The sequence below is a fragment of the Sinocyclocheilus anshuiensis genome, unplaced genomic scaffold (assembly GCF_001515605.1).
Source record: "Sinocyclocheilus anshuiensis isolate Anshui unplaced genomic scaffold, SAMN03320099.WGS_v1.1 scaffold263, whole genome shotgun sequence".
Taxonomy (NCBI): Eukaryota; Metazoa; Chordata; class Actinopteri; order Cypriniformes; family Cyprinidae; genus Sinocyclocheilus; species Sinocyclocheilus anshuiensis.
In genome coordinates, this window is record NW_015549593.1 from 385,023 (window position 1) to 412,474 (window position 27,452).

General features: G+C 37.4%; 1 protein-coding gene across 1 annotated transcript in view; it reads right to left on the reverse strand.

The window, feature by feature from the left end:
- Positions 1-27,452, reverse strand: part of LOC107658230 (immunoglobulin superfamily member 3-like) — a 167,059-nt gene that overhangs the window by 11,972 nt on the left and 127,635 nt on the right. Inside the window, exons 5-6 of the mRNA XM_016446694.1 lie at positions 23,639-24,046; positions 15,886-16,293 (exon numbers count right to left, since the gene is read on the reverse strand). Coding sequence (XP_016302180.1) covers positions 15,886-16,293; positions 23,639-24,046 — 816 coding nt within the window. The remainder of the gene's footprint in view (positions 1-15,885; positions 16,294-23,638; positions 24,047-27,452) is intronic.

Below are 27,452 nucleotides of genomic sequence, written 5' to 3' on the forward strand. Positions count from 1 at the left end.
TCGCTTATCAGTTTGAGCCCGATTGAGAAGCAGAGGATATTATTGAAGAGGATCGTGCAGAACCTGTGCAAGCACGGCTTTTAATGGTAGGCCTATGTTTTTTGTTTGTTGTTGTCTCATAGATATGCTGTTATTTGTAAATGCTACTGCTTATGTTAGCTTTTAATATATGGTTTTGTCCTGATTAAAGCTTTAATACAGTATGGCAACTGCACGCATGTCCATGTTAAACGTTTCTCATAGCTATGTGAAAATAAGTGTATAATTAGAACAGTTCATTGTTGGAGCTGAGCTGAATGAGAGAGAGAGAGAGAGAGAGAGAGAGAGAAAAGCAGCACAGCATGGCATCGCCCCCTTTGCTGCCTTTTCCCGAGGGCGGGGTTTATCTGGGTTTGTTACGTCACAAACCCGGGAAGTAACTTGTTGTAGTCCCTACCAGCCGTTTTTGTTGGCATTAAACTGCCAGAATTTTAAAAGACGATATCTCCGTTTGCATTGAACTTTCAGCTTCGTAACTTCGCAGATATTGTTTATGCTCAAACAGCAACATTACACACTAACGTTAAAAAAGTGAAATTGCAATCAACCACCCGTTTAAATGTATTTTTAACAATTTACTACTGATCATTTCAGTCTGATCTCATGACACATTTCAATATACAGATTGTTCTGTGAATATGTCAAATGTGATGCAGAAAAGGTTGTTAATGAAGGATAGAGCAGATAAAAACTGTTTTAGACTGAACAGTAAACCACAGCTGTTGATTAAGTGCAGCAAAACACATTGTAATGGCATTCTAAATATATTTACACAGGAATCCCAATCATACGAAACAACTTATCACATGCTTGAATGTTGACATTGATGCACAGCGTACCAAAGACATGATGCACATTGAGAATAAAGGGCAATTCACATCACACAGACAGACACTGATAGATGGCAGCAGACACTTCATTGGGTTTTGTTGGATCAGTGTATTACCCCATCGGTGTCTGTTGGCATCTGTCAGAACTTGTTTTCACCGAATGAACATCCTATCTGCGCTTGTCGGGTCGTGAATGTCTGGGAAGTGACATACTATAATCCGGTGATTGTCCGCCTTGAACTGTTGGTGCAGTGTAAATTGGCCTTAAGACTATATGATTTAACAGAAAATAAATAAATAAAACTAACATTTATGTTACCTGCCATGATAATGGGATCTATGCTACTAAGTATTTCTTATTCCATTATTAAAACAGCGATCTTTCAAGAGTTCTGTTGATGACACAAAAACACAAGCAGTCATTAGGGATGAACAGTTAATCGGTAGCTGCTAATTTCAACCCCCACTGACAGATGAAGAGTCCTTATCACTGTCAATCACTTACAGCATAATAATATCCCAGTTCATGCATATTTATGAGTTCCACAAGCACGTCTATTTGTCCAAGAATGAGTGGAGACTGAGAAATGGTTGAGGTGTACCTGTAAACATAAAAGACTTTTTGGAGCGCTCTCTTTTTTTAAAGGGGGGAGGTAAAGTGGCACTGAGTGGAGCAATGGCAAGTGGATAATCATCGGATATGGAAAGAGGAGACAGAGGAGTGCCTGAAAGTGATAGAAGAATGGAGAGAAGGGGGAAAAAGCACAACATACTTTAAAAAAGGGAATCAGGGAGTGAGCAAATGGCGCAGTAATATTAAGAGGTAATCATTGAATAGCAAAACAGCAGAAGAGCTGCTCACTTTGAACAGAGATAAGGTAGATAACCAAATAAAGTGTTGCCAAAATGAGAGGAAAAGTGAAATTATGGACTGTGGAGTGGACGCAGCACTAACTCAAGCACATTGAAGGCCAGCTTAGAGCTCCAAACTTGACTGCTCTTCTATGAGCTCTTCTAACTGTTAATCCATGCAGCAGAGCCTGAAATGTGTCATATTAACATTCTGAAATGTGCTTAATCCCAGTGAAACCGATTGTGTGTGTGATTTTTGAGGGGTGGGAGGCTGTTCTCCCTCAGGAGAGCAGTTTAAGCAGATCTGACTTGAACAGTGAAGAATGGGGCTTGAGCACTGCTGCCCTCTGTCTGCTACAAAAACATAATGAGCCGATACATCTCTGATTCCTTTGTGTTGCAGATGGATTTCCAGCAGTCTTCTACAATGCAATTAGGGCTATATTGTAATTATGTGGATCTGTGCTCGGGCAGGGAGTCCGCAGATGAGCCCTCTGTGTCCTGTGCCTCCTCCCTGCTTTAATTCTCCAACTTCCATTGAGACGTGTCCCCCCTCTCTTAACTTACGACATATGTGCACATTCTGGGCTGTGATGCAGCAAACACAGCCCTGTGTGGTTATCAGGGAACTCTGGGATTGCTGCATTCTATCAGAAAGCATGTGTTTATATGCACCGAAAGAGATGCATTCAACTAAATCCAATGTTTTCTGTGGGCCGAAGCAAGTGTCTGGTGAGGAATGTGGCTGAATAGAATCTGTTTAATGCTCTTGTCATTTTAGCCAACAGACCTTTCGGTCGTTTTGCACTCAGAGCCTCCTATGTATGATAATCAGCAAAAACAACTCGTGCAAAAAGTAAAAAGGAACGAAAACATTACAGGAAGTGAAGAGTGAAAATGTCAAGTAACATTAGCTAGGGAGCTCAGTGAGTGAGGAAACTGTTTTGAAAAAGACGAGTAACATCCTTCAGAGACTTTGATTAAAAATGCTATGAAGTGTGTTTATGGATATAGGCAGGGGGGAGTTACTGAAGAGGAGTTATTACAGACAGCTTGAAGAAGTGCTGGTGACAACCAATGACATATATTTGAGAGTTAAAAGTGTTTACAAGTGGTCCAAAAAAAGTGGTTTGAGCAAAAAAAAAAAAAAAAAAAAAAAAAATCTTTTTCAAAATATGCAAAATGACATTTGGAGCAACATCAGTTAAAATGTCCAAACATGTTTAGAGAGATGCTTTGCTGTCTAGTGTCTACACAGGCAGCATTATGAAATAGAACCTAAAAAGTGACCAATTTGGAACACTCTATAGGTAGCAACTTTAAGAGTCATGCAAATAGCACACCTCATTTATGTTGCATAGGCGACTCAAATAACAATTGATTTCAAAGGACTTTGGGGCTTTGTTGCTAAGCTAACAATGCAATATTCTAATAAAGAAAAAAATCTTTCTCTTGATTCGTAAACCATCTTGGATGGATTTTTATTTCATTAAAGTCAGAGCACATTGTCTAGACTGCCTACAGTGCAGCTTTAGAATTTAGCCAACCAAATGTATATAACAAGTCTGCATCGTTTTGTTGCCTCCATCCACATATGTTGTCTTAAACCAGCCCAGGCTCAATTGGAAAAAGTGTGCCTGTGGTGACATTTCTGTAAAATTATGTTGCTTCTTGCACCATTTTGCGACATTTTAAAAGTGAAAATGTCCACTGAGTGGTCTTAAAAACTTGTTCAGTCTTATGAAACAGATTAATGTGAATCTGGCAAAGTTTTATTATGTTGGTTGTATCACGGACATTTGGAAAATTATGAAAAGTGGCGCTAAAAGGCTAATGCTCTATCATGTTTGAAAATAACGTACCACCTACACTAAACCCCACCCTAATCTTAACCAATAGTGTTAACAAAAGCAAACATGAGGTTAAAGACATTTGCTGAAGCAACTGTGCCATTTCAGCTTTACTCAAGTGCTCCGCATTGCAATTGCAACAATCTAACAGCAAGCTCACAGATCAGTTAAATTCAATTCACGTTTATTTGTATAGCGCTTTTCATGATACACATCATTGCAAAGCAGCTTCAAAGAAAATGAATGTTTCTACATTACAATTAGGAGTAGTTTATCAATGGTGACTATGTCAAGGTGATGGCAGAAATGCACAGTTCTGCGATAGTAAAAATCATGTAGTTAGTTAATGACATGTATTTAAACCGAAATGGTGACCATGATTAACATCAATGGTTATATGTTGTGATCAAAATTACAGTAATGCGAGGAAAATTAGGTAGTTTTGTATGTTGGGTCAGGGTTGGCATCATCTGATGTTTATGATGTCAAAAAAAAAAAAAAAAGCCATACGTATGCAGCTGGATATATGCGGCAAATGTCAAAATGTACTCGTTTACAAATCATGCACTATGGTAAAAGTGTTTTGAGGTTATATAGTATTATGCAAGGAATCATGCGAAAGTAAGTCTTTCTTAATTGATAATGTTTTATTTATAATGTTTTAAGGTGTGTTTTTGGAGTTTTGCAAAAATGTAGGTAGAGGCAAGTTATTCCAACGAGCCTATGTTGCTTAAAATGCTATCTGTGTAGGCAGTTCACTAGGTTTTAGAACACAGCCAGAGTGCAGGTGGGTGTGAGTTTGTGTGTACTGAAGAGTTTCTCTGTGAATCAGGTGGGAGACGGTGCCCTATATTTTGACCTTGAGCATCACTTCAGAGCTAATTAATTACCAAACCCGTATGAAATGGTTTTGGATATGAATGCTTCAGAAACAAATGTGCTTCATCAATCTTCCATTGTGTCAGTGAATGTCATGAAGTAAGGTCTATTGCCTGGGCACTGGGATGGAAAATAAGGAAGCACACAAAGCTCTAGTGATTGAATTAGGAGCTTGTGGGCTCTGGAAGGAATTTAAGGTGCTCTACATAAAGGCTCCTGGGACACGGTCTGGAGAATCAGTGCTTGTCAGTTTTGTCAGGCCAAGTATCACCTTTAATCAAACCAGAACACCCATGTACTGCCGACTAACTCAGCGGAAACTGAAGTATCTCTAAAAGCAAGATTAACGACTGTGAGCATTGTAATGTCTATTTATTTTTATTTGTTTATGTATTTATTTATTTACGCATATCAATAGTGCTGTAAATAAGATCAACTGTGGTGCTGTAAGACCTACATCAGCCTCTTGACTGGCCCTTTTGCACATCTCTGGAAGGAACCTAACAAAAGCAGCATCTAAAATAAACATACATGCTAGAGCACCCACAAATTACTACTAAATAAATGCATTTGATCTTAAAACGTCTCCCATCTGCCTAGTGGAGCTTGTTGTTTCAGAGTCAGAAGCTGGCCACATTAAAAGCCACTTCCCTTCAAGAAATTGAGCATCTAGATGCTACTTGGAGGCCAAACAAAATCATATCTCGCCTTTTGATGATGGCCTCGTTTTCTTGCTGCTCTCCTTTTAGCACTTGGAATAAAATTGTGGTGCACAAGACACCGATCAGCACGGCTACACTACATCCCACACTGTGGAGGACTATGGCTATGAAACTCCATACCACTGAGAACCACCGCTCATAGGTCACGTCATGTAGCAGTGAAATTGGGCACAGAAAGTGTCATCATGCAGCCTGTGAATATGGAAACTTGTGAATAAGGTTCACAGGCTTCAATGCCGGATCTTGGGAGTGGCTCTCCTCTCAGAGCAGGAGGTTTCTTGGAGATATGAAACACCTGCTGTTCACATCTGGTCAGGTGCACTAGTTTGGCTTAGTGTGGTAAAGTGGGATGGACAAAGAGGTTCAAGGCAGACCGAGGGTGGGAAGGACTATGAGAACATGAAGCTACAGGGTCTCGTGAAAGGAGAAACGGAGAATGTGTGTGGGAAAGACAGAGGCTGATAAATCCTCTGTGCCCTGGAGGGAGATTGTTGTGCATGCTGGAAGACTATGCTCCTAATGAAGAAGGACAGAAGAGATCCATCCATGAGACACAGAGATAGCGGTTCTCCATGACAATTCAGATGCCGTCAATTACAGGCATAGTGAGAGCCAGGATGACTGGTGCCCACTGGGTACGACAAGTGTGGGAGAGCACTGATCCATCATTGCCAGGACCCATTTATGTAAACACACTTAGCAATTTAACAAGGGCTGCTGGGACAGCACTGTTTTAATGAGTAAGTGTTTCAACAGAACCGGGTACAAGAGAAAGAGAGAGAGGGGAAGGCAGCTAATATTGATTGTTTGTTAATTATAACCCTTTGATTTGCCTTCAAGCTAATAACATGCATCTCGACATCAAACAATAAGATAATGCAAGGAAGCACAGTGGAGTACTTGCTAGAGCAACTAAGATAAGAGGACGCTGTTTAAAATCTGATGACTGAGCCATAAAACACACCGTAGTCTTCTCTTTCTGTCTCACATGCATAATCCTGAAGGTAAGGTTGTGTCTGGAGGAGGAAGCTTTGAGCTGACTACCCCCTCAGGTCTGGTGACACATATTCCTGTAAGACTGGCTGGCTGGATCCAGTCATGGCTGATTACTGGGGGAAGCGAGTACCACATTTGAGATGTAGGCTATCAGAAAGAAATGCTCAGCAGATGAAGCGTCAATAACTAATAACTTAAATAAAAAAAAACATATTTGAGCTCACTGCAATGCATTGCGGGATTCTCTGTTAAGAGCACACGCTGCAGGCAATGCTGCCTTCGAATTTGGCCAAAAGAAGATGTCTTTGATGGCAGAGTAATAATGCTGAAACAGCATGATGCCTTAAAATGTTGTCTTGGTAGGCAGCTCACCAGGTTTGGATTTGAAACCGAGCTAATATATCAGCATGTACACTCACCACAGCTCTGACAGTGGCAATCTGTCTGTTTTCTGTGTTGAAAGCATGTACAAACAGTATGCGTTTTATATATGGGTGTGTGCAGTGTTGGGGAGTAACTAGTTACATGTAACAGAATTACGTAATTTAATTACAAAATAAAAGTAATTGTAATCAGTTACAGTTACTAAGAAAAACTTTGTAATTAAATTACAGTTACTTATGAAAATGTTAAGGATTACAAAGGGGGTTACATCTGATTTTTTCCCACACACTCCCACATACAGATTTAATTGAGTTCTTTCATAAATTGAAACACCAATGTTTCTTGCATGCTTATCCGATAGAGTTTATGTATATGCTTTATTTTTTTTAAGGTTAACTGTTTTTTTCTAAGCCATTGTTAGATTCCAGTGTTTCCTGTCATAGCTATGCAAAGATTTGATTTCAAAAACAGTATCATAGCTATTCAACTATTTCTTGTTATGATTTTAAATATGTATTTAACCTCAGAATGATTTTAAAGTCAGTCTGATTTTGTGGTGGCTGTGCTTCATTTTTTCCATTTTCCACGTTGGTATGATTCTTTAGGGTATTCTTGAAATGGTCTCAGTGGTCGTGTAAAACAACACCCTTTTTACCTTGTCAAATTGTAAGTTTAACCCTGCCGGGTTTACATGTTTAAAAATGATTAATAGTTGAAAACATTAGAAATTTAGAAAAGTAATCAAAAAGTAATCAAATGTAATCAGTTACATTACTTTAATAAAGTAATTGAAAAGTTACACTACTTATTACATTTTAAGTAGGGTAACTTGTAATCTGTAACCTATTACATTTCCAAAGTAACCTTCCCAACACTGGGTGTGTGTAGGTGAACTCTTTTTGGTTCAGTATTCTATGTAGGGCAACACTAAATCCAGTTTCTGTTCCATTTCTCATCCTGTTTGTGCTGAGAAACTAATGAAAAAATGTTCATATTCCACATCTGACTGCTTCATTAATCTTGAGTTTGAATGGTCCCATTAGGACACATCCACTGGCATTACTACACACAGATTAGATTGTCACAACGTTGGAAAGTTAGGCAGCTTCCCTAGAGATCGGCATAAATGAACGTGTTATTCTTATTGCATTTCACATGCGCCATAAAAGCACAAACGCAATCATAGGAGGAAAAACAACCACTAAAATTCACATTTAAATGCCAAATCTAGTTTTAAAATGTAAAAAGATTCATAAAGTTGAGCTCAAACAGGAGAAAATCACATTGCACGCCCTGCTGGGACGTTGTTTGTGTGTGGATTCGTCATCAGCGCTCTGGATTTCTGATGAAATCACAGCTAGAGGAGTTTCCCTCTATTGCACTTGAAGACACAAAAATTCTAATTTAAGAAAAAGTGTGAGCACTAACAGAAGATGAAGATGAATATCGATGCCATAAGGCTTTGGATCAACCTGCCGGCGTGTTTTCATTTAGTGGCAGAAGTGCAACAGAGGGACAGCTTAATGAACAGAGCAATGCCTGAATCAACCTACTCTCAGAAACTTCACACGTCCACCTTGACATTAGTGCTGGCTTCCTCCTGAGAAACTGAATCGCATAAACCACCTTCACAACCCACATCTTATGTATATGGATCTACGATAAGAATCCATCAGGAGGAAGGGTGGAATGAGTGATTGTCCAGTGTAGGAGTTTATGTGGATGGACATAAATATTTTAAATGTGTGTGTGTTGCAGTTTTATCATTCTAGATAAAATGTAAGTTTCTCAGGGGAGAAAAAAAGTGCTTCCTGCCAAATCTACAAACAGATGGACTTCAGTTTAATGTCTTTTGAAGATGCCATGATAACATACCCGCTCAGAGAAGGACCAGCGATCAATGGCGGCTATCACACCAGATCTGTGACTGTGCCTGACAGAAGTGCCAAACACCTTTCCTCAGGCCACAGCCATAAACACACACACAATAGACCACCGGCTCTAACACTGCCAATTCCTGCCCCCAGAAACAACCTACAGGCCACACACACACACACACACACACACACACACACACACACACACTCCACACACACACACACACACACACACACACAACCATAAAATCCCCTACATGTTGAGATCTTCCTTGTCTCTGGGATATTACTTCAAATTGAAGACTCTAGTTTCCAGTAAAATGAAATAAATTAGCATGATAAGCAATTATAGGATAACACATACTTGAGTCCTTTAATTTACACACTGTTTAATGCATGAAGACAGCAAGAAAAGCACTATCACTGGTAACTATGATTCATTTGTGTCAGTGTGCTTGGAGTATGTGTGCTATGATTAGCATTCCGTTATATTAATCATCCATCTCTTCCATACTTCAGCAAATAATCCCAATAGTTCCCTGTCTGACACCACAAATGAATCATGTAGAACACAAACCTGAAATGAAGGATGGAACCATGTGTTCAAGATTGGGGTGGGGGTAAAATATTTAGCTATTGGCCATGGAAAAATTCATTTAGGTCAACCTTTAAACTGAATATTGTGGAAAATGTTCCACTCAATTACTGTTCAATCTGACAGCCATCACCAGATTAAGACAATAATCCAAAAACAGGTGGATTATGAGTGTACTGATCAGAATTTTGGGCTAAAGAAACACTTTATTATAAAGTTTACATGAAATGGAAATTTGTATTTTCGAAATGCATGTTACAGATGTTTTTGTAAAAAAAAAATGTTATGTTACTCAATCTTATGGTGAAATGACAGACTTCTCTCTGTTGAACTTCATTTAATTTAATCAGTTTTAGTCCCGTCCCTTTCTTACAATTGACTGTAAGCTCTGCCTCCATCTTTCACTCGCATATACATTACAATATGGAAGAAATTATTACCTTTCACAACTTTTAATGCATCGCAACATTAAAATAGACAGCGTTAACTGGTGTGTCTAAACAAATGTGAAACATATGTGAATGACTCTGGAGAAGAAGTTTGGATTTTCCTCAAAGATCTTAAGCAAAACAGCCCATTGGACAGAGCAAGTAGTACACACTAGAACAGACTGCACTAGTTTTTCATCAGTTTCATTTTGCTGGCCCCCTTAATTTTTCCCTTTAATGTTCTTAATGTTTGGTGAAATGTGCATTGTGCTATTTAACTTCAGAATCAGAATGAGCTTTATTGCCAGGTATGTTTACACATACAAGGAATTTGTTTTCGTGACAGAATCTTCCACAGTGTAACAGAATGACAGTGACAGAACAAAAAACACAGATAATAAAAAAATAAAACTAAAAACAATAAAAAAAAAAAAAAATAGAACAAGTAAGAGGAGAACAAATGTGAGGAGGAAGAGTAAATAAAAAAAAAACAAGTGGGTGAGGGGAAAAGCAAGAGACTTTGTGATGTCTTCACGTTTCTCATCATGAGCCGTGTGTACGTGACGTGTAGCACCACGGTCTGTTCCCATGATGCTGTGAGGAACTCCAGATGTGGGTGCTGAGGTAAGCACACGAGCCAGCCTACGTATTAAATAAGAATAAAAAGGCTTTAAAACATAGACACAACCGGTCCTATGAGACGAGATCACGTTTGTCACTGGCAGATGCAAGACCTTCTTGAGGTCCCTGAGCACACAAAGCAAACTTCTGTTACAAACCATCAGGAATGTGTAATGTTTGTTTTCACTGTGTGAACGAAGTCATCCTTGCAAAACGTATTCATTTATTACATTACCACTAAGCCACTCTGTTCCTCTCGTTCACAGTGAGGAGCTTTGCCTTATACATATTAAACAGACACTTCTGGAGACATGATTTAATGTCTCTCAATAATGCATTCAGTCAGTTGCATGATGTTTTCACACATCATTACCTCCACTCCAGTCTCCATGTCTTTCAGAGAATTTTCTCCACGCAACCTGTTTCTCCAAATGTCAGCGCGCAACATTTAGCCAGAAGTATTTAACATTTATAAAACTAGCACAAACAGATATGAGGATAAAGCAGAGAAAAATGTATGTCCTACATTGTTTATGAAACATATGTGTAGCTGCCATGAAATACTTAAGGGAAGTTTTGTGGCATGACATGCTATACATCATCTATTTTAAACTGCATTTTGTTGCTCATATTAATTATTACATGGAATAACTCATACTTTTAAAAATTCAATTATAAGACTGCAGGACTACATAAAATTGACTAGTGAAGGCAACTGCTTTTAAAAATGGTGAAAATCTAATTCCGGGACCTAAATTATATAATTTCCCTTATCCATTCACATAAATGTTAACCTGAATTTTTGATATTGATAAAAAAAGTGACTGAAATAATAAAAAGTTAAAAACAACATAACTTTCTCTACAGAGTTTTGGACTATAAACAGAGCAGCTGTAAGCAAGTTTAGAGAAGAGGCCTCTCTCTCGTTCTTTAATTCTTTGTGTAAAACTTCACAGCCAATCAAACGCTCCGATGCATCCTAGCTGAGAGTGACTGGAGAAGCTGTATTCAGAGACAGAAGATGACAGAGACACTCTGGGACTCCATCAGTGCCGTTCTCAAATGTCGACAATCAAGTAAACATCAACAGCAGGGCCATGTTTGTTTATGTTTATGAAATGTTTGTTGGATACAACTCTATGACATCAAAACGTCAAACATCCACCAGGACTGCGTTAAGCAATCACACCTTTTTAACTCTGTAAAAGAGGCGGCACAACTGCGAAATTGCCTCTGCATCGACATTCTCCATGAGGCTGGAGGGTTTCAAAATGTTAGAAAGTACACTTTTAAATTCAAATGGATTTAAAGAAAAATCTCTGTGGAAAGTCACGGGCCATTGCTCAAACATCTCTGTTTGTGCTCTCTAACGGCCTACCATTCAGTGTAATAAACATAGTGAAGCACACACCAGGCAAACTAAACGAGTGCTCAGGATGATAAGTTGATTCCCAAATGCATGTTGAAAGGTCGTCTGGGTGCCGGCTTACCCCTTGAGAGAGGAAGGTCACGGAGTCAATGGAGCAAAGAGCTCTGCCTCGCTCTGCATCTTAAAGATATGTGTGTGATGCTTGTGTAAACCAAACCATTAACGAACAAGGAGTTGTAAGAAGGGCTGGGAATCAAGAATCTTACTGGAAAATAATACTGCAACTGTGGAATCGGCTTATAAAAGAACAGTCACTGATGTCACTTCAGTCATAAGAGCTCTGTCCTGTAGGAGGAGCTAAACTTTGCTAAAAAAAAAAAGAAAAAGAAAAAACCTTCTCAAACTAATATAAATTTTCTGATAAGCTCAGATAAAGTACATGCAAACTATATATATAGTATGTAGAGCATTATATAAGTGAATACAAAATACAAGTAAAACAAAATATATAAATTGATAATACAAGTAAAACACCTGTAAAAAAATAAATATGGTAAATTCCTTTATATTAATACAGTACATTGTGCCCTAATTTTTACAGAATTGTTTACAGTGTGTGTGTGTATATATATATATATATATATATATATATATATATATGTATGTTAGTCTACACTGTTATATGTTAGTGATATGTTAAGTCTATTCCACATAGTAGCTCTTAAAAAGTTATAAAATTCAGTTTTTAGTTAATTTAGTATTATTTATATACTATTATTGTATGTGCTAACATTTGAATTAGCTTTTATTTTGATATTTTCTGTCATTTTTCGGTCTCTTAAGTTTTAGTAATTGTGTTATGTGCTTTTGTCATTTGCTCATTTCTATTTCTCTTTTGTTTTTTCATTTTTTGTAAACATTTATTTCTACATAGCCTTCATTTATTTTTTATTTCAGTTTTAGTTTTGCATGCAGTGACTTTAGTACTTCAACGTTATTTCAGTTAGTTGCCAAGGCAATATTTATAATTGTTAAGTTTGTATCTTTTAATTTAATTTAATCTAATTTTTTATTTCGTTTTAGTTAACAATAAAAACACTGGACAACAAATGGTACTTTTTCATTTCGTAGTCAACTCCCACTGCATTAATGACTATACTATGGAGTAGATGAATGTAGTAGGATGACGGTGTTCCAAATTAAATTATTAATATTATTATTGGAACACTGTCATCCTACTACACATAGAAAATAGGCATATTGAATTGTTTTTAAATATAGTACAGTATGTTTAGTATGGAAGTGCAACTCAATGACTTGCACAAAGCGTAACTGTCTACACAGTCTTCTGCATTCTGTTTTATTCTTTCTGGTTTGATACTTCCTGTATGACCTTCGTTGGAACAAATCATTAAGGTAATTCGACTCGGATTAGAATTTCATGTCTTGCAAAGCTCTCACCTCGCCTTTACATCCACAACAACTCACACTTCACTTTAAAGAGACCTTCAGCCGGAAAACAGTGATTCTGTCCAAATTCCCTATAAAATCATAAATGATTCCCTTTGAGCTAAATTGACCTGTTTCCCTTACACCTGCATGACTCACTGTCTTCTGTGGAACGCAAAAGAGGAATTTCTAAAGAATTCTACTGGTCGCTCTTTTTCACGCAAATACTATGAATTGAAACTGAGGCTTTCAAGATTTAAAAAGGACAAATTGTCCTTTGAGTAAGATGTTTTAATGAACAGGTTTATTCAGTTCAGTAAACCAGCCTGAATGATTTGTTCAAAAATCAGACTGATAAAGTTCTCCAGTTCACCGACTCAATGATACATGTGCTCAATGAAGAGGAATCTTCTCAGTAAATAACCACGTATAGTTTTTGTCTATCACATGGATTCAGAAAACTTTTAATATACTCTTACGGTAATTTTGTGTCCTTAAAAAGCTTGAAAGCTTCAGTCTCCATGGGTTCTAATTGCACCCAAAATAACCAGTTCAATTCTCCTTTTGTGTTCCATGGAAGAAATAAAGTCACACAAGCTTGTTGTTTGATCCCCTGATACACTTAAGCGATGCATCAGCTGCAATAAGGAATAAATTGGCGATAATGTTGGTAATAATGTTAACAATGTTAACAATCGATTTTTTTTTTTGATGCATTCAATATATCCCAAGTACATGCCATTTTATATTGCATTGTTTTCCTGTCTGTATAATTAGAGCAATCTTACATTCAAAAAGGCATCACAAACACAAAAGCACAATCCTGTTTAGATACGCTTTGTAACAAGGGAACCTCAGGCTGGAATGTGTTAGTGTACCTACAAGCAAGTCTCCGGTGGGCTGCACTGATTCGCGTGCAGCCAGAGGGCAGGGAGCAGGCCTGTGGGGGAAAGCAGAGCATGTTTCCCCCCCAGGGTTGTCTCACAGCCATTAACTCCTGCCAAGCTCTGCTCCACACTGGGTTAGACAACAGTTATAAACACTACTTGAAATGAAGAGAGATAGAAGGCAATGGTATGAGGTCTCATGCATCCAAACATTGAAATCAATTTTATGGCATGTAGGGTCAAGGTTACAAATAATGTCAACAAAATATACATGTACACATACACCCACACTTACATGAACAAAATAAATATTGAAGGTGAAGAATAAACACATATCCTGCTGTTCTGACTGGGCGGTATAGAGACCAAAGATCGACACGGGGCAGACAGGAGTGCGTTTCCATGCCAATGAGCTCTATGGAGATGGTCTGTCTCAGAAACAATATAGTTGCTGGAATGAGGTACACTACAGTTTTGCTTCATAAGACACCTCACTGAATGTAGTAAAATGCTGAGTGCTCCAGCTAGCTCAAAATTGTGGTTTTGTAACATAAAATCATAAATTATTAGAATCTATAAACAATCAATGAAGCTTCCAAAATCTTTCTAACATTTGGTTTAATTACTTGTTTTGATAGTTATGGTTAGATAGTTAAACCATAATTATTAAGTCGTATTACTTTGGTTAATAAAATAAGTATTAATAATTAAATAGTCAAAATAATTAAATGTTTCTTGAGCAGCAAATCAGCATATTAGAATGATTTCTGATGGATCATGTGACACTAAATTCAGCTTTGCCATCACAGAAATAAAGTACATTTTAAAATATATTTAAGTATAAAACAGTTATTTAAAATTGTAATAATTTCACAATATTACTGTTTTTCTGATCAAATAAATGCAGCCTTGGTGAGCATAAAAGTCTTCTTTCAAAAACATTAAAAAATCCTACCCATCCCAAAACACTGAAAGGTAAATTAAAGAAATAAACAAACAAAAATACACTGAAGACAATGCAAAAAAATAACAATACCTGTCCTTTGACGGTATTAGCAATATCAAATTGAATTTGTGGTTAAAAAGATTGGGTGGGGTGGGGTGGAGCTTGGTGGGTATAGATACTGACTTGACTGAGAAACACTGAGGAAAAACCTGCTTATCTTAGTGTATATTATGAATGTTGGTTCATTATGGGCACCAGCACATGTCCATTAAACACTCTCCGTGTGTAGGTCAGGTTTTGCTAACATTGTGAGGACCATATGTCTCCACAAGGACACTAAAACCCAGCCAGTGATCCCCACGAGGAGAAAAGCTTGAAAAACATACTAAATAACGTCTTAATAAAAATACAAAAAGGTTTGTGTGAGGGTTAAGTTTAGGGTTATCATTCTAAAACCACAGAAGTGAATGGAAAGTCCCACCATGATAGAACAACAAACGTGTGTGTGAGGTCAGTGAGGAGGTCTTCCTTTTGAGAGTGACATTGTTCAGTCCATGGATTGAAGTCCAGAGGGACTAGATTTAATGAGCTCCAATTCTTGCTCTAATGACCCTCTCTCTCCCCCCAATATTCCCTCTTCATATTCTTCTCTTCTAATCGCTTTCTCTGGTGTGGAGGATATTAACAACCTCTTCATCACACACTCCAGGCCATTAGGAGGGCCTGCCTCAGCTGCACACACACGCCAATCATCTCAATTACTCTTATGAGCACAGAGAGGCCAATATCTTGTGAAACACACACATGCACACATGACAGAAGAATGGGAGAGAGAAATATCTAGTGAAGGTGAAAGTTGTGAAACTAGGCCACACTACAACATGGTGCATTATCAGTGAAATCTTTATTTCTGTAGTGACAGTAAAGTGTGAGTTGTCATCTGTGCTTCTTAATAGCCCTTATGCTAATTTTTAATGCTGGGGAGTGATTCAAGCATTGTGCCATGAGAAAACGTTACAAACCCAAACTTTAACGGATGTCAGTGAACCTTATCTGCAATTTAGTGCCATCAGAACAGTCATGGTTGTTTCTTGCCCTTTGTCAAGCAGTCAGGGAGCCCACATGCACCTTTCCTGCGACGGAAGCTGTTTTTAGACTCACCAGGCTGCAGTACACTGATGCCCAGCGGGTTGGAAGTGCGGTTGGCCACCGTGCTCCAGGCGCCATCGTAATTCTTCCGATAAAGCAGGGCAGCACACTGGTATGTCCCGGCCTCCTTGCGTCCGGCTCGGGTGATGCTGAGGCGAAAGTTGGTGTTAGTGGGTGTACGATCCACAGTGGTACGCGTGCCCAGGCCCAGCAACTGGTCGCCCCACTGCAGAGTGCCATCTCGCGTGAATGTCACCAAATTTCTGAACTCTCCGTCGCCCTCTGCTGGCTGGAAGCGCCAGGTGACTGCAGCAGGAACGTTGGGATTGTGCCGTGGCTTCACGATGCACTGCAGGTCAAACGAGTCACCAAACGTCACGCTAGGTGTACGGGAGGAGGCCGACACGAAGAAGAAAGATTCTGAAGCAAGAACAAAAAAAAAAAGAGAATACATATAGTAATTAAAAATACTTGCAATATCCCAATGCATTAATATAGAATTCAGTTCATGTGCTGATAGGCATTTACATCAACTCATCCAATCAGAACTTAAGAGTCAGAACTATACGTTTTATTATATTTGTTTTTGAGGCTTTATATTATTTAATAATAATACAATTTGAAACTGGTTTTTCACTCATGTCAGACTCTTTTTTTTATATAAAAAAAAACAATGGCAATGTATAGTTAAACTGCTAATTTTCACTGGCAGTCATTACCAGTGTTGCCAATTTAGCTACTTTGTAGCTAGATTTAGCAACTTCCCCGCCCCCCTTTGAGACTTTTTTCAAAAGTTTAGGGACAAACCTTATCTAAGTTCTCATCTTGCCCACTGATCTACATTCATCTTTATATAGATCAGTGAATTTGCCATTATGATGTCATCTAGTGACATTTAGCTACCAGTTTTAGCTACTTTCAATTGAAAGCAGTTGGCAACACTGGTCATTACTATGATACACATTTTGGGCATAGACCCACCCTTACCTCAATGTTTTATATATAAAAAAATGAATTAAAGATTAAAGTGTGTGCATTGCAACAACGCTTGCACTTGTATGCCACTGCAGCATGATTGCAATACTGTTCAAGTACTTATTCTCTCCTGTGGAACCATCTTCTATTTTTGCTTGACAGTAAAAACTAAGTTCTGGTTAGCTGCTAGCGCTGCCCCCTCAGCTCAAGGCTGTCACACAAGTAAACATGATGAGGGAACTGCGGGTGACTTAATTGTGAATTCCCAGCTGATACTGATGAGTATGTGAATCTGCTAATGGGCATATAGACAACAAACCTATTCCCTGGCGAGTTGCTACTGGCACCCTTCAGCAGCTATTTACATCTGCATTGCTCATACTATACACTGTAAAAAAAATTCTGTAGTTTTTACAAAATAATTTTGGCGTCCATGGGAAAAATAAACTCATTACAAGGGAATGCCCCGGCTGTTTTGTCTTTCCATTTGAAAAGGAAGCACATTTCTGCATGAGATTTCTGGACCTTGAATGTTTACCCAATGGAAGGGTAAAGCGTCATTTGGCTACTTCTGAGTGTTTGTGCTTGATATGGATGACAGCAGCTGGAGGCCATACGAGGCTGGAGACAACGAATTCCATTCCCAGTCTATCTGCCAGTGCCCTAATGATGCCACGCTGCTGGGCTGTAACAGAGGGCAGGTTAACGCAACACCCATCGGGCACAAGCTTTGCCCAGATCTCAGTAGTATAGTCATTTGGAGAGCCTCTGTGTCCTTCAATTATGCAAACTATCTATTAAAGGAACGGGGCAGTAAAGTTAGATGTCTACATTATCAAACTACTCTGTCTGCATGCTAATGAGCCTCAAAGACTTCCCTGGAGAAATCCCAGAGTTCAGGCATTCACTGGGCTGAGAAAGGCTAGCAGGAGTTTGTTCTGTTTAGGAGTAAAGCATGACAATGGCAGAGTTAATCTATTCTGCGTTATGTTGATAAACTTTGGACAAGGTGACCTGTAGCATGCCAACTCAATCCTGCAGGCAGCAACATCGGAAAGCAGCCAAAAGGAGATTACACACATCCTTGTTTATTGAGCACATACAAACTAATACTGCAAGCAAAAAATCCACTCTGCTGGATCATTTAATGAGCTCACTTTTGCTCAGATATTGAGAAAAATCGATGGATCTATAGCAGTGTTTCCTGCAAAGCTATTCATCTGCTAAATCTATAGCTCTACAAAAAAAATAAAAAAATAAATCACAACCCGAGTTGTGAGCTTGAAGTCAGAATTGAATGTGATCACATAAAAAGATTGTGTATCAAGAAATAATGCCAAGGAAACACATCTTTATATCGTGTTGTCTTAGCCATAATAAAAAACATTATGCACCACTATAGTGTGATTCAATTCCAGAAACTCACAAACTCAAGAATTAACATTTGAATCAGTCTGAGGAATCCTTGACCAAATGAATCAATGCATAAATCACTAGTTATCTAACTCACTGACTGAACAGTAAGTCTTTACTTTCAGTCACTAGGGTTGGGTGATTATACTTATTTTCTTTCTGATCTGATACCAAGTGTCATTAATGCTGTCATCAGTCCTAACACTGATGCTTTTACTTCTATTAAACAGAATGTTTTTGTGATTTCTGGCAATAAAACGGGTAATAATTATGGGTATTTAGTTATTTCAAACAATTCAAAAACTTATTTGCCCATAATAAATGTCACATTTAGCTTGATTGTTATTTAATGGACTGAAATAATTCTAGATGAAGCTTCTTTTCTCTGTCATTACCTCAGGTAAGTTTGGTTAAATGTACTCATGTTCAGATGAGAGAAAGGAGAAATAGTTCTCACTCAAAACAAACATTTGCAAACACTATTATTTTCACTTTAAAGCTTACAATACACATTTTTAAACACATGATACAATTTAAAAGGAAAGTTCACCCCTAAATGAAATGTATTAATTCTCATTGTGTTTCTAAACCTGTTCGACTTCTCTGACTTTCTTCTGAAGAACGTAAAAGAAGATATTTTGAGTTCTTTTTTTTTTTGGTCTGTACAATGGAAATCAACTGTAACCAAAACAGTATTGTGTCAAAATATCTTCTTTAATGTTCCACAGAATAAAGTAAGTCACAAAGATTTGGAACTACATGAAGACGAGTAAAAGATAACAGATATCCCTTTAAAACATTCAAATTTAGTACTAAAATAGTACAAACGTAATGAAAAGTTAAACATGATCAGACGTAGAAAGAAAGAAAGAAAGAAAGAAAGAAAGAAAGAAAGAAAGAAAGAAAGAAAGAAAGAAAGAAAGAAAGAAAGAAAGAAAGAAAGAAAGAAAGAAAGAAAGAAAGAAAGAAAGAAAGAAAGAAAGAAAGAAAGAAAGAAAGAAAGAAAGAAAGAAAGAAAGAAAGAAAGAAAGAAAGAAAGAAAGAAAGAAAGAAAGAAAGAAAGAAAGAAAGAAAGAAAGAAAGAAAGAAAGAAAGAAAGAAAGAAAGAAAAATTGATAGAGGAGATGTTAAAAAATAAAGGACAGGCCTGAGCATGTGTGGCTCATAGATTTAGAAAGAATGATAGGATGTTTACAATGAGTGATAAGAGAGAAATAAAGAGAGACCATTCGCATATCTTTCATGTTTTGATGGATTCCAGGGCTTTACTCTCTTGTAAACACATGACCAGAAATGGCTTTCTATCTATCCTGTGTTTGACTGCAGACAGCAGGGAGCCATGATCAATGCCATTTTCTCCAGAGTGCGGGCCTGTAGGACACATGCTGAGAGTGATTCTTTACAGACACACTATCACCAGGGCTTTCACATACACAATCTTTCTCACATTCCAACATTTTTACCTTTGTTACTTTGTGTGACCCACTGTATGGTTCTCAATATGTAATCAGTGATCAGAGGAACTATCATGACACTGGAGGAAGTGGGTGGAAGAGCAGCATGAGCTGACGTCTGAGAGGAGCGAGTCCAGGCAGGGCCAGACAGCCACAGCTGTAGTGTGTTTGATTATTCCAGACACACAGACATGCTCAGAAAAACATGTGGTGTACACCCACCCTCACACACAGTGGGAATAGAGATTTCAAATCTCACAGACTGACACAAGGAGAGAGCTTCAGTCGGCCTCTGAATGGCTTTTTCATGTCAAGAATCAGCCCTATACAACTGGCTGTTACTTTGCTTGCTGATGTTTCTTCTCTTTGCTGTCGCAACTGTTTTTCTAACATATATCTAACCTATATTTTTTAATGTTTCTCTACATATGAGCATTACTATTTATGCTAATTTTTTGGTTCATAAAAAGAAAATGAACCTTTCAAAAAATTAATAAATGCAATGGGATGAAAATCTGTGAGACCCAATGAAGCCATTCAGCGCCCATCCCACAAGTCATCATGATGGACATGAACCTTTTTTTTTTTTTTTAAATCAATCTTCTAAGCTCACTAAGGGGGCATTTATTTGATGAAAAATACAGTAAAAACAACAGTATTCTGAAAAGAAAGATTACAAAGTAACTGTTTTCATCAGCCATTACTCCAGTCTTTAGTGTCACATGATCCTTCAGAAATCATTCTGATACGCTTTTTACGATTTATCATCAATGTTGGAAACAGTTGTTTTGCTTTTTTCTTTCTTTTTTTGAAAGAATTGAACACTTTTATTTAGCATTAATTTGTTGAATTCATAAAAACTGATTGTAAAGACTTATATTGTTAGAAAAGATTTCTATTTTTAAAAAATGCTGTAAAAAATTAAGCAGCACAGCTGTTTCCAACATTGGTAATAAATCAGCATATCAGAATGATTTCTGAAGGATCATGTGACACTGAAGACTGGAGTAATGGCTGATGAAAATTCAGCTTTTTATCACAGAAATAAATTATATTTTAAAATATATTAAAATAGAAACCCATTATTTTAAATTGTAACAACATTTCATAATATTACTGTTTTTTTCTGTATTTTTGATCAAATAAATGCAGCCTTGATGAGCATAAGAAACTTCTTTAAAAATCTTACTGACCCCATTTTGAATGGCAGTGTACATTCACATGCATATGAATGGTAGTCAATGGAATGAGAAGTGTAGTATGACCACAACCCAAACTTTCGAATGGTAGTGGAAATGAAAATATTCAGCTGCCTTTACATTTTATGAAGACAATATGGGAAGTCCAAAATCTTAAATACAGCTATATAGCACACTCACTAGCAGATGTACCATTAAACCTAAATCTATCTGCCATCCAGTTAACATGCTGGGAGCTCTAACTGCTTTCTTAGCAATCAAAAAACTTAATTGTGGCAGAATGTGTGTCTGGCCTCACCTCTGGGTGTCAGGTGTAACCCAGCCAAACGATTCTACCGCTACAGGGTGGCCTGAAGCCAGTCAGCATCCAAACCACTGCCAGACACTAATGAGAATGTTAAGACTCTCAGCAGAATAACATCACAAACTGGGCCCTGCTTCACACCCGGTCCTGATCCTTCATCCATACGCAGTCACCCAGAGTCAATGCTGGAAAACACAACACTGCTATTTTTACTCAGCACTACCAACACACCTGTCACAGGGCAAGAGCAAAGGACACAAACAGCATCTATGCCCACACGGACGAATAAGAGTGACTATCACATACACATCCTACTCGAACAAAGTGACTCCTGCAACACACCTGGAGAAGTCTGTACTTACAGTAAAAGCCAAAACAGCAGACATCAAGTTACCTTTAAGACAGAAACAGGCTTTCTCTAAAAAAAAAAAGCCAAATCCACATTTATTTAAATTTAATACAGAAATGTACATGACTTAAGATTTTATTAATTTTCTTTAATAAACTTTTCCAAATTAAATCAACAAACAATTTCCAATTAAAATGTGTCAAACATAATTATAAAAATTCTCTTTCAGACAGTCAGAATGGTTTAATTTCTGTGCCTTATGGCAGTAAATGTCATTGCAAAAATAATAATTATTCAAAATGATTCACAATGGCGTTTAGACTCTTTAGTCTAGAAATTTCTCATAGGTGTTTGTACATCAGTGATTCTCAACCAGTGGGCCAGAGCCATTCTATCCTTGTTCTGCCCCAAACAGGCAGTTCACCAAAAACACGCAGCTGGTTAAAATATAAATCACTATGCAATGTTATGCAAACAAGAGCATATGTTTGAGAACTACTCCTCAGAAAGAAAAATCTACGAATGACTGATTTAGAGTTGTTTTGTCTCTACAAACTAAGTTGGAAGAGTAGAAAGTTTTTTTAAGTATCAAAAAAGTTACACACTTCACCATCAAAACAGGAGACATATTGTATGTTATCAAGAACTGATGATCCAATATCTTGTCTAAAAACCACTCAATGTCACGCAACACATGCTATTTCACACAATGTGTTTATTTAGAGCATCTGCCAGCTTGCTATCCACTCATGTTTTTCCTTTCTGCTGTGTGCAAGCATGTGTGTGTGTGTGTGTGTTCTCATTACATACACAGTTAAAGATCAGATTGGGAAGTCATGGCTATTGATCGTGATGGAAAGCTGACAGCAGTAGTGTTCCACTGCTCTGCATGTACATGATGCTATGCAAGCACGAGTGGGCTATATTGACTATTGGAAGAGATTCAGCTTTACAGTGCACATGCCACTTCACCACTCTACTCCCCTTGAGTGGGTACATATTCCTGTCACTGTGTGAGCTCAAGTGTGAGTTTGTGTATGTGTGTGTATGAAGCAGAAATTTTATGATGTCATAAATATGAAGTGATGCTGACAGTAAAAATACACTGCATGAGTACAAAACACTATATATATGCAAATACAGTGTCAGAATGAACTTATGAAGAGAAAATATTTGTCCCCTGATGTTGAACTTCAAGCGCATTTTTTACTTTTATGAGGGAATATTTTATAAATACAAACATGCGCACATATATATACTGTTCAAAGCTTGGGGTCGGTAAGATTTTTAAAAATGTTTTTGAAAAAAGTCTCTAGCTCACCAAGGCTGCAATTATTTGATCAAAATACAGTAAAAACAGTAATATAGTGAAATATCAGTACAATTGAAAATAACTGCTGATCAATTTAATGAAACTATGCTGAAAAATATATTACTGACCCCAAACTTTAAATGTATATATAATAAAAATCATATCATCAATCATATAAGGATCAGACCTAGAACATAATATAAAATATAAATAAGTTATATTTATATAACTTATTTATATTCGTCTAGAATCTATCTATCTAGAGCTGCTGATATAGTTCTAGTATCAAAAAAGTATCAAACTGTTCTTCCCTCAGGCAATCCATCTCATGAACAACTAACTTAGCAATAAACGTGTAATACACAACACTATTTATACATTTATTTAACACACATACTTCTTATTTACATGTCCTTGCATTTGTACATAACATACCTGTACACACAAATACCAGCTATTGTCTATTTTGCATATTGTGTATTTTAAAAATATTTTTACCTATAATATAATATTTACCTATCCTATTTTTATTCTTTTTATTATCTGTGTCTTGTCACTGTGATTCTGTTTGGGCTGTGGAAGCTCCTGTCACCAAAACAAATTCCTCGTATGTGTAAACAATAAAGCTCTTTCTGATTCAGATTCTATCTATCTATCTATCTATCCATCTATCTATCTATCTATTCCAAACCTCAAATAAGAGATTTTAGGTTTATATAAATAAATAAGGGTCCAAATAATGTATGTGGTCTTACTTACCAACTGATTTTACCGTGACAGTCTTGCTGGCGGATTCGTCTCCAATTTGCTGCCAAATCCAGTCAGGTGCAGTACCGCTCTGGGACCACTCGGTGGCGCTGCATCTGTACTGGCCCTCATCTGTGGGGAAGGCATTATACAGGAACAGGGTGAATGTGTCGGGTCGAACCCGCTCCACCCGGACCTCTCCAAAGCTGCTGCGCTCGCTAAAGGTGTGCCCAGGAGTGACCGTTCCCTCACGATCCACTGAAGCCACGTTTACAGCAGGACCCGCCCCCTCCTTATCTGTCCACTGCCACGTCACTGACAGGGGACCCACAGTGTTGCTAACAACACAGGTCAACTGGATGGTCTCCCCCTCCATAATCTCTGAAGTGTTACTGGATATTGACACAGTGATGTTACTTCCTATGAGAGACAGACAAACAACAGAGGAAATGAGACATCAATCTTTGGAAGCATGACACTAGTGCAAGTTTATCATATTAATTAGAGTGCATTTACATTATGTATGAGTAAATTACTCATGACAAGCTGTATAAAAAAACAACTCCACAAATTCTCATTGGGTGAAAACTGACTTTGTAATACAGTCCCTTAATGGCAAGTAAACAAGAACACTATTTTCTCTGTACGCATTAGGTGTATAAGAACAATCCCTATCTACCTGAATGAAGAAAACAACTTCACTCAGTAACATTCATCAAATTAGCAATGCAATTGTATCATCAACTTAGTTTCTTTAGCTGGCAGGCCAAGCTAATGCACATTCTGGAGCAATATATTGAGGTACTGCCTTTACCAATAGGGCAACAGGCTCTTTTTTAACTTAAAGGTCAGGCTTCCGTACCTACAGCAACCAATTTTAGCATTTCAATCTCTTCCATTCATTTCTCTATGAATGGTCTGTTTTCTTCTATTATATTGTCTCTGGTTGTGAGTGCAAAAGCCACTGGATATGGATGCTGATAATGCCTGAGGCAAGAACACAGAGTTCCAGGTCTCTACCAGGCTCCTTGAATATTGAAGGAGCTGCCTGTACTGGACAGTGTTTGGTGGATCTTAGTTAGCAATCTATAAGACCAGGGACTGCCCACTTTTGTAAGTGGCCTTGATTTCAGAAGTATTTTTCATTTTTCTCCACAAGAATTTAAAAACATTCTTCATTAAAGAGTTTTAACACATGAACCAAGCACCCATATGAATCACAATGTTACCACATTTAAAACAAAGCTACAAAATGTAAATACAATTTTTTTTTATAAAAAGTACAAAAAAAACCAAAGTACAATATAAATAAGCTAACTTTCAAAAGTCTGTAAGATTTTTAAAATGTTATTGAAAGAAATTGCTTATGCTCAGCAAGGCTGCATTTACAGTACTTGATCAAAAATACAGTAAAATTTAAAGTAATTTTTTTTTTTTAATGTTATTCTTTTTCCCACTTCAATATATTTAAAATGTATTTTATTCCTGTGATGGCAAAGCTGAATACTATTACTTCAGTCTCTAATGTCACATGATCTGTCAGAAATCATTATAATGTTGATTTGGATGTTAAAAAAAACAACATGTTTCTTATTATGATCAGTGTTGAAAACAGTTGTGCTGACTAATACTTTTGTGGGAATTGTGATACATTTTTTTCAGGATTCTTTGATGAACAGCAAAGTTCATAAGTTCAACAACATTTATTTATAAAAATAAATATTTTGTAATATTAGAAATGGCTTTATTGTCACGTTTGATCAATTTAATGCATCCTTGCTATTTAAAAAAAGAAAAAAATCTTATAGACCCCAAACTTTTGAATGGTAATATATGAACTGTCATTGATTAAGAATAAAATAGCATGATATTTAATGCAAAACATATACATAAGTTGACTGATGGTACAGTAAGAAGTCATTCATTATGGTTTATGGGAGTGAGCGTTATATAGGTCTATGGGTAGAGCAGTTCTTCAATTTTAAGTATTCTTTTTAATTGAAGTTGAAAGTTGCTTTAACAGAACATAGAATCATTTGACAACATTTGAGCTCATGGTAGGTCTGAAAGGTTTCTACATTATCACTAAAATCAGTATGTGTATGGTATCTTTTCTTCCGTATCTTTCCATTGCACTCTCCAGAAGACTAGGCCTCAGACTAGCAGGACTTTGGGAATAGTTTTCTCATCAAGAGGTCTAGAGCCTGAGAGATCTTGTAAGCATGAGTGTAGATCAAAGCCTTCGCAGACATCTCCAGAGTTCTCGACAGGGATTTCACACCACCACATCCCTATAAAAGCAGCATGTGATGAAACAAAAATGGGACTTTAAAGAGACAAAGTTTGTGCCGTTCCCATGGGTCATCCAAGGCTCCCTTCAGAAAGAGGCTCTAGCAGAACTTCTTGAGAAGAAAACCACCATGACCAACCAGGCAACAAACACAAGAGGCTTTGATTTCACACATGATAAAAGTGAAACATCTGGGGATGAAACCTCTTCAATTTCTAATGTGCTCCTTTTCTCTGAGGAGATGAAATAAAAGTTTACACAATGATCAGTTGGGGTATGGCTGTATCTTCACCCAATCCAGTCTCTATATGCAGATGATTCGGTTGTATATATTGCCTGAAAGACCTCAGTGAGGCCTTGAGCAGAAGACAGAGAGCAAGCATGTGGATGAAGAAGGGGCTGAATTCTGCGCTGTCTCGAATCCAAACTGCAGCTATCAATCTACTGCTCTAATAACCCTGCAAATATTGCACAGGGTTTCCTGCGGGGGCAAAGACAAAAAAAGACCAAAGCATGGTGTAATAAAGTGCCTCATTCACAAACCTTTCTGTCTTTTCCCTTTTTCTAGCCATCTTAAAAGGATAGTTCACCCAAAAATACTCACTTTCACATCGTTCCAAGCATGCATGACTTTCTTTCCTCCGTGCACGTAACACAAAAGAAGATATTTTGCAGAATGTTTTAACTATTTTTGCCTATACAATGAAAGTCAGGGGGTCCAAAACAACCACGTCAGACCTCATTGACTTTCATTTTATGCACACACACACAAAACATCCTGGGACATTTTCAAAATATTTTATTTTAAGTTACACAGAAGAAAGAAAGTCATACGGGTTTGGAATGATGTTAAGGTAAATAAATGATGACAAAATTTACACTTTTGGGTGAATTATAACTTTAAGAGAGAAACTGGCACAAGAGGTGTAATAACGGCTACTTGATATATGTTAAAGTGCACTTATAATTTTCATTTACAAGTTCATAATTTTATTTTTGGGATCTGCTAGAAAACATTGACATGATTTTAAGTAAAAAAAAAAATTCTCATACTTGTACATTGCTGCTGCACCTCTTTTCACCCTCTGCATGAAGCATCCGTTTAAGTTCCTGTGTCTTTAAAGCCTGCCTTTCCGAAACCCCCAGTCTGCTCTGATTGGTCACCTGGTCTGTTGTGATTGGTCAGCCATTCGGTGCGTGTGTCAGAAATGAAATGCTCCTTACCATAATCAGGTTTCTACGGAGCCCGGGAAGTCACCTGTAGGAGAAAAAAAAACAATCCGTGGCGACGGTTTTGCAATCCGTCCCCTCAGTTTATAAACCGAATTAAAACATGATATTTTATAAGTTGTGTACCATTAGGCTATGTGTTCATACTGAATTTCGAGCTGTGTAGATTCCTTCTCTTCCTCAACAGGCTATATGATATATTAGTTTATTGTAATATTATATTGCAATTTTGATAATACTTAAAGAAGGTCTAGTATCTGCACTAGCCTAATACATGCATAATTTCACCTGTCTACTGATCCATTT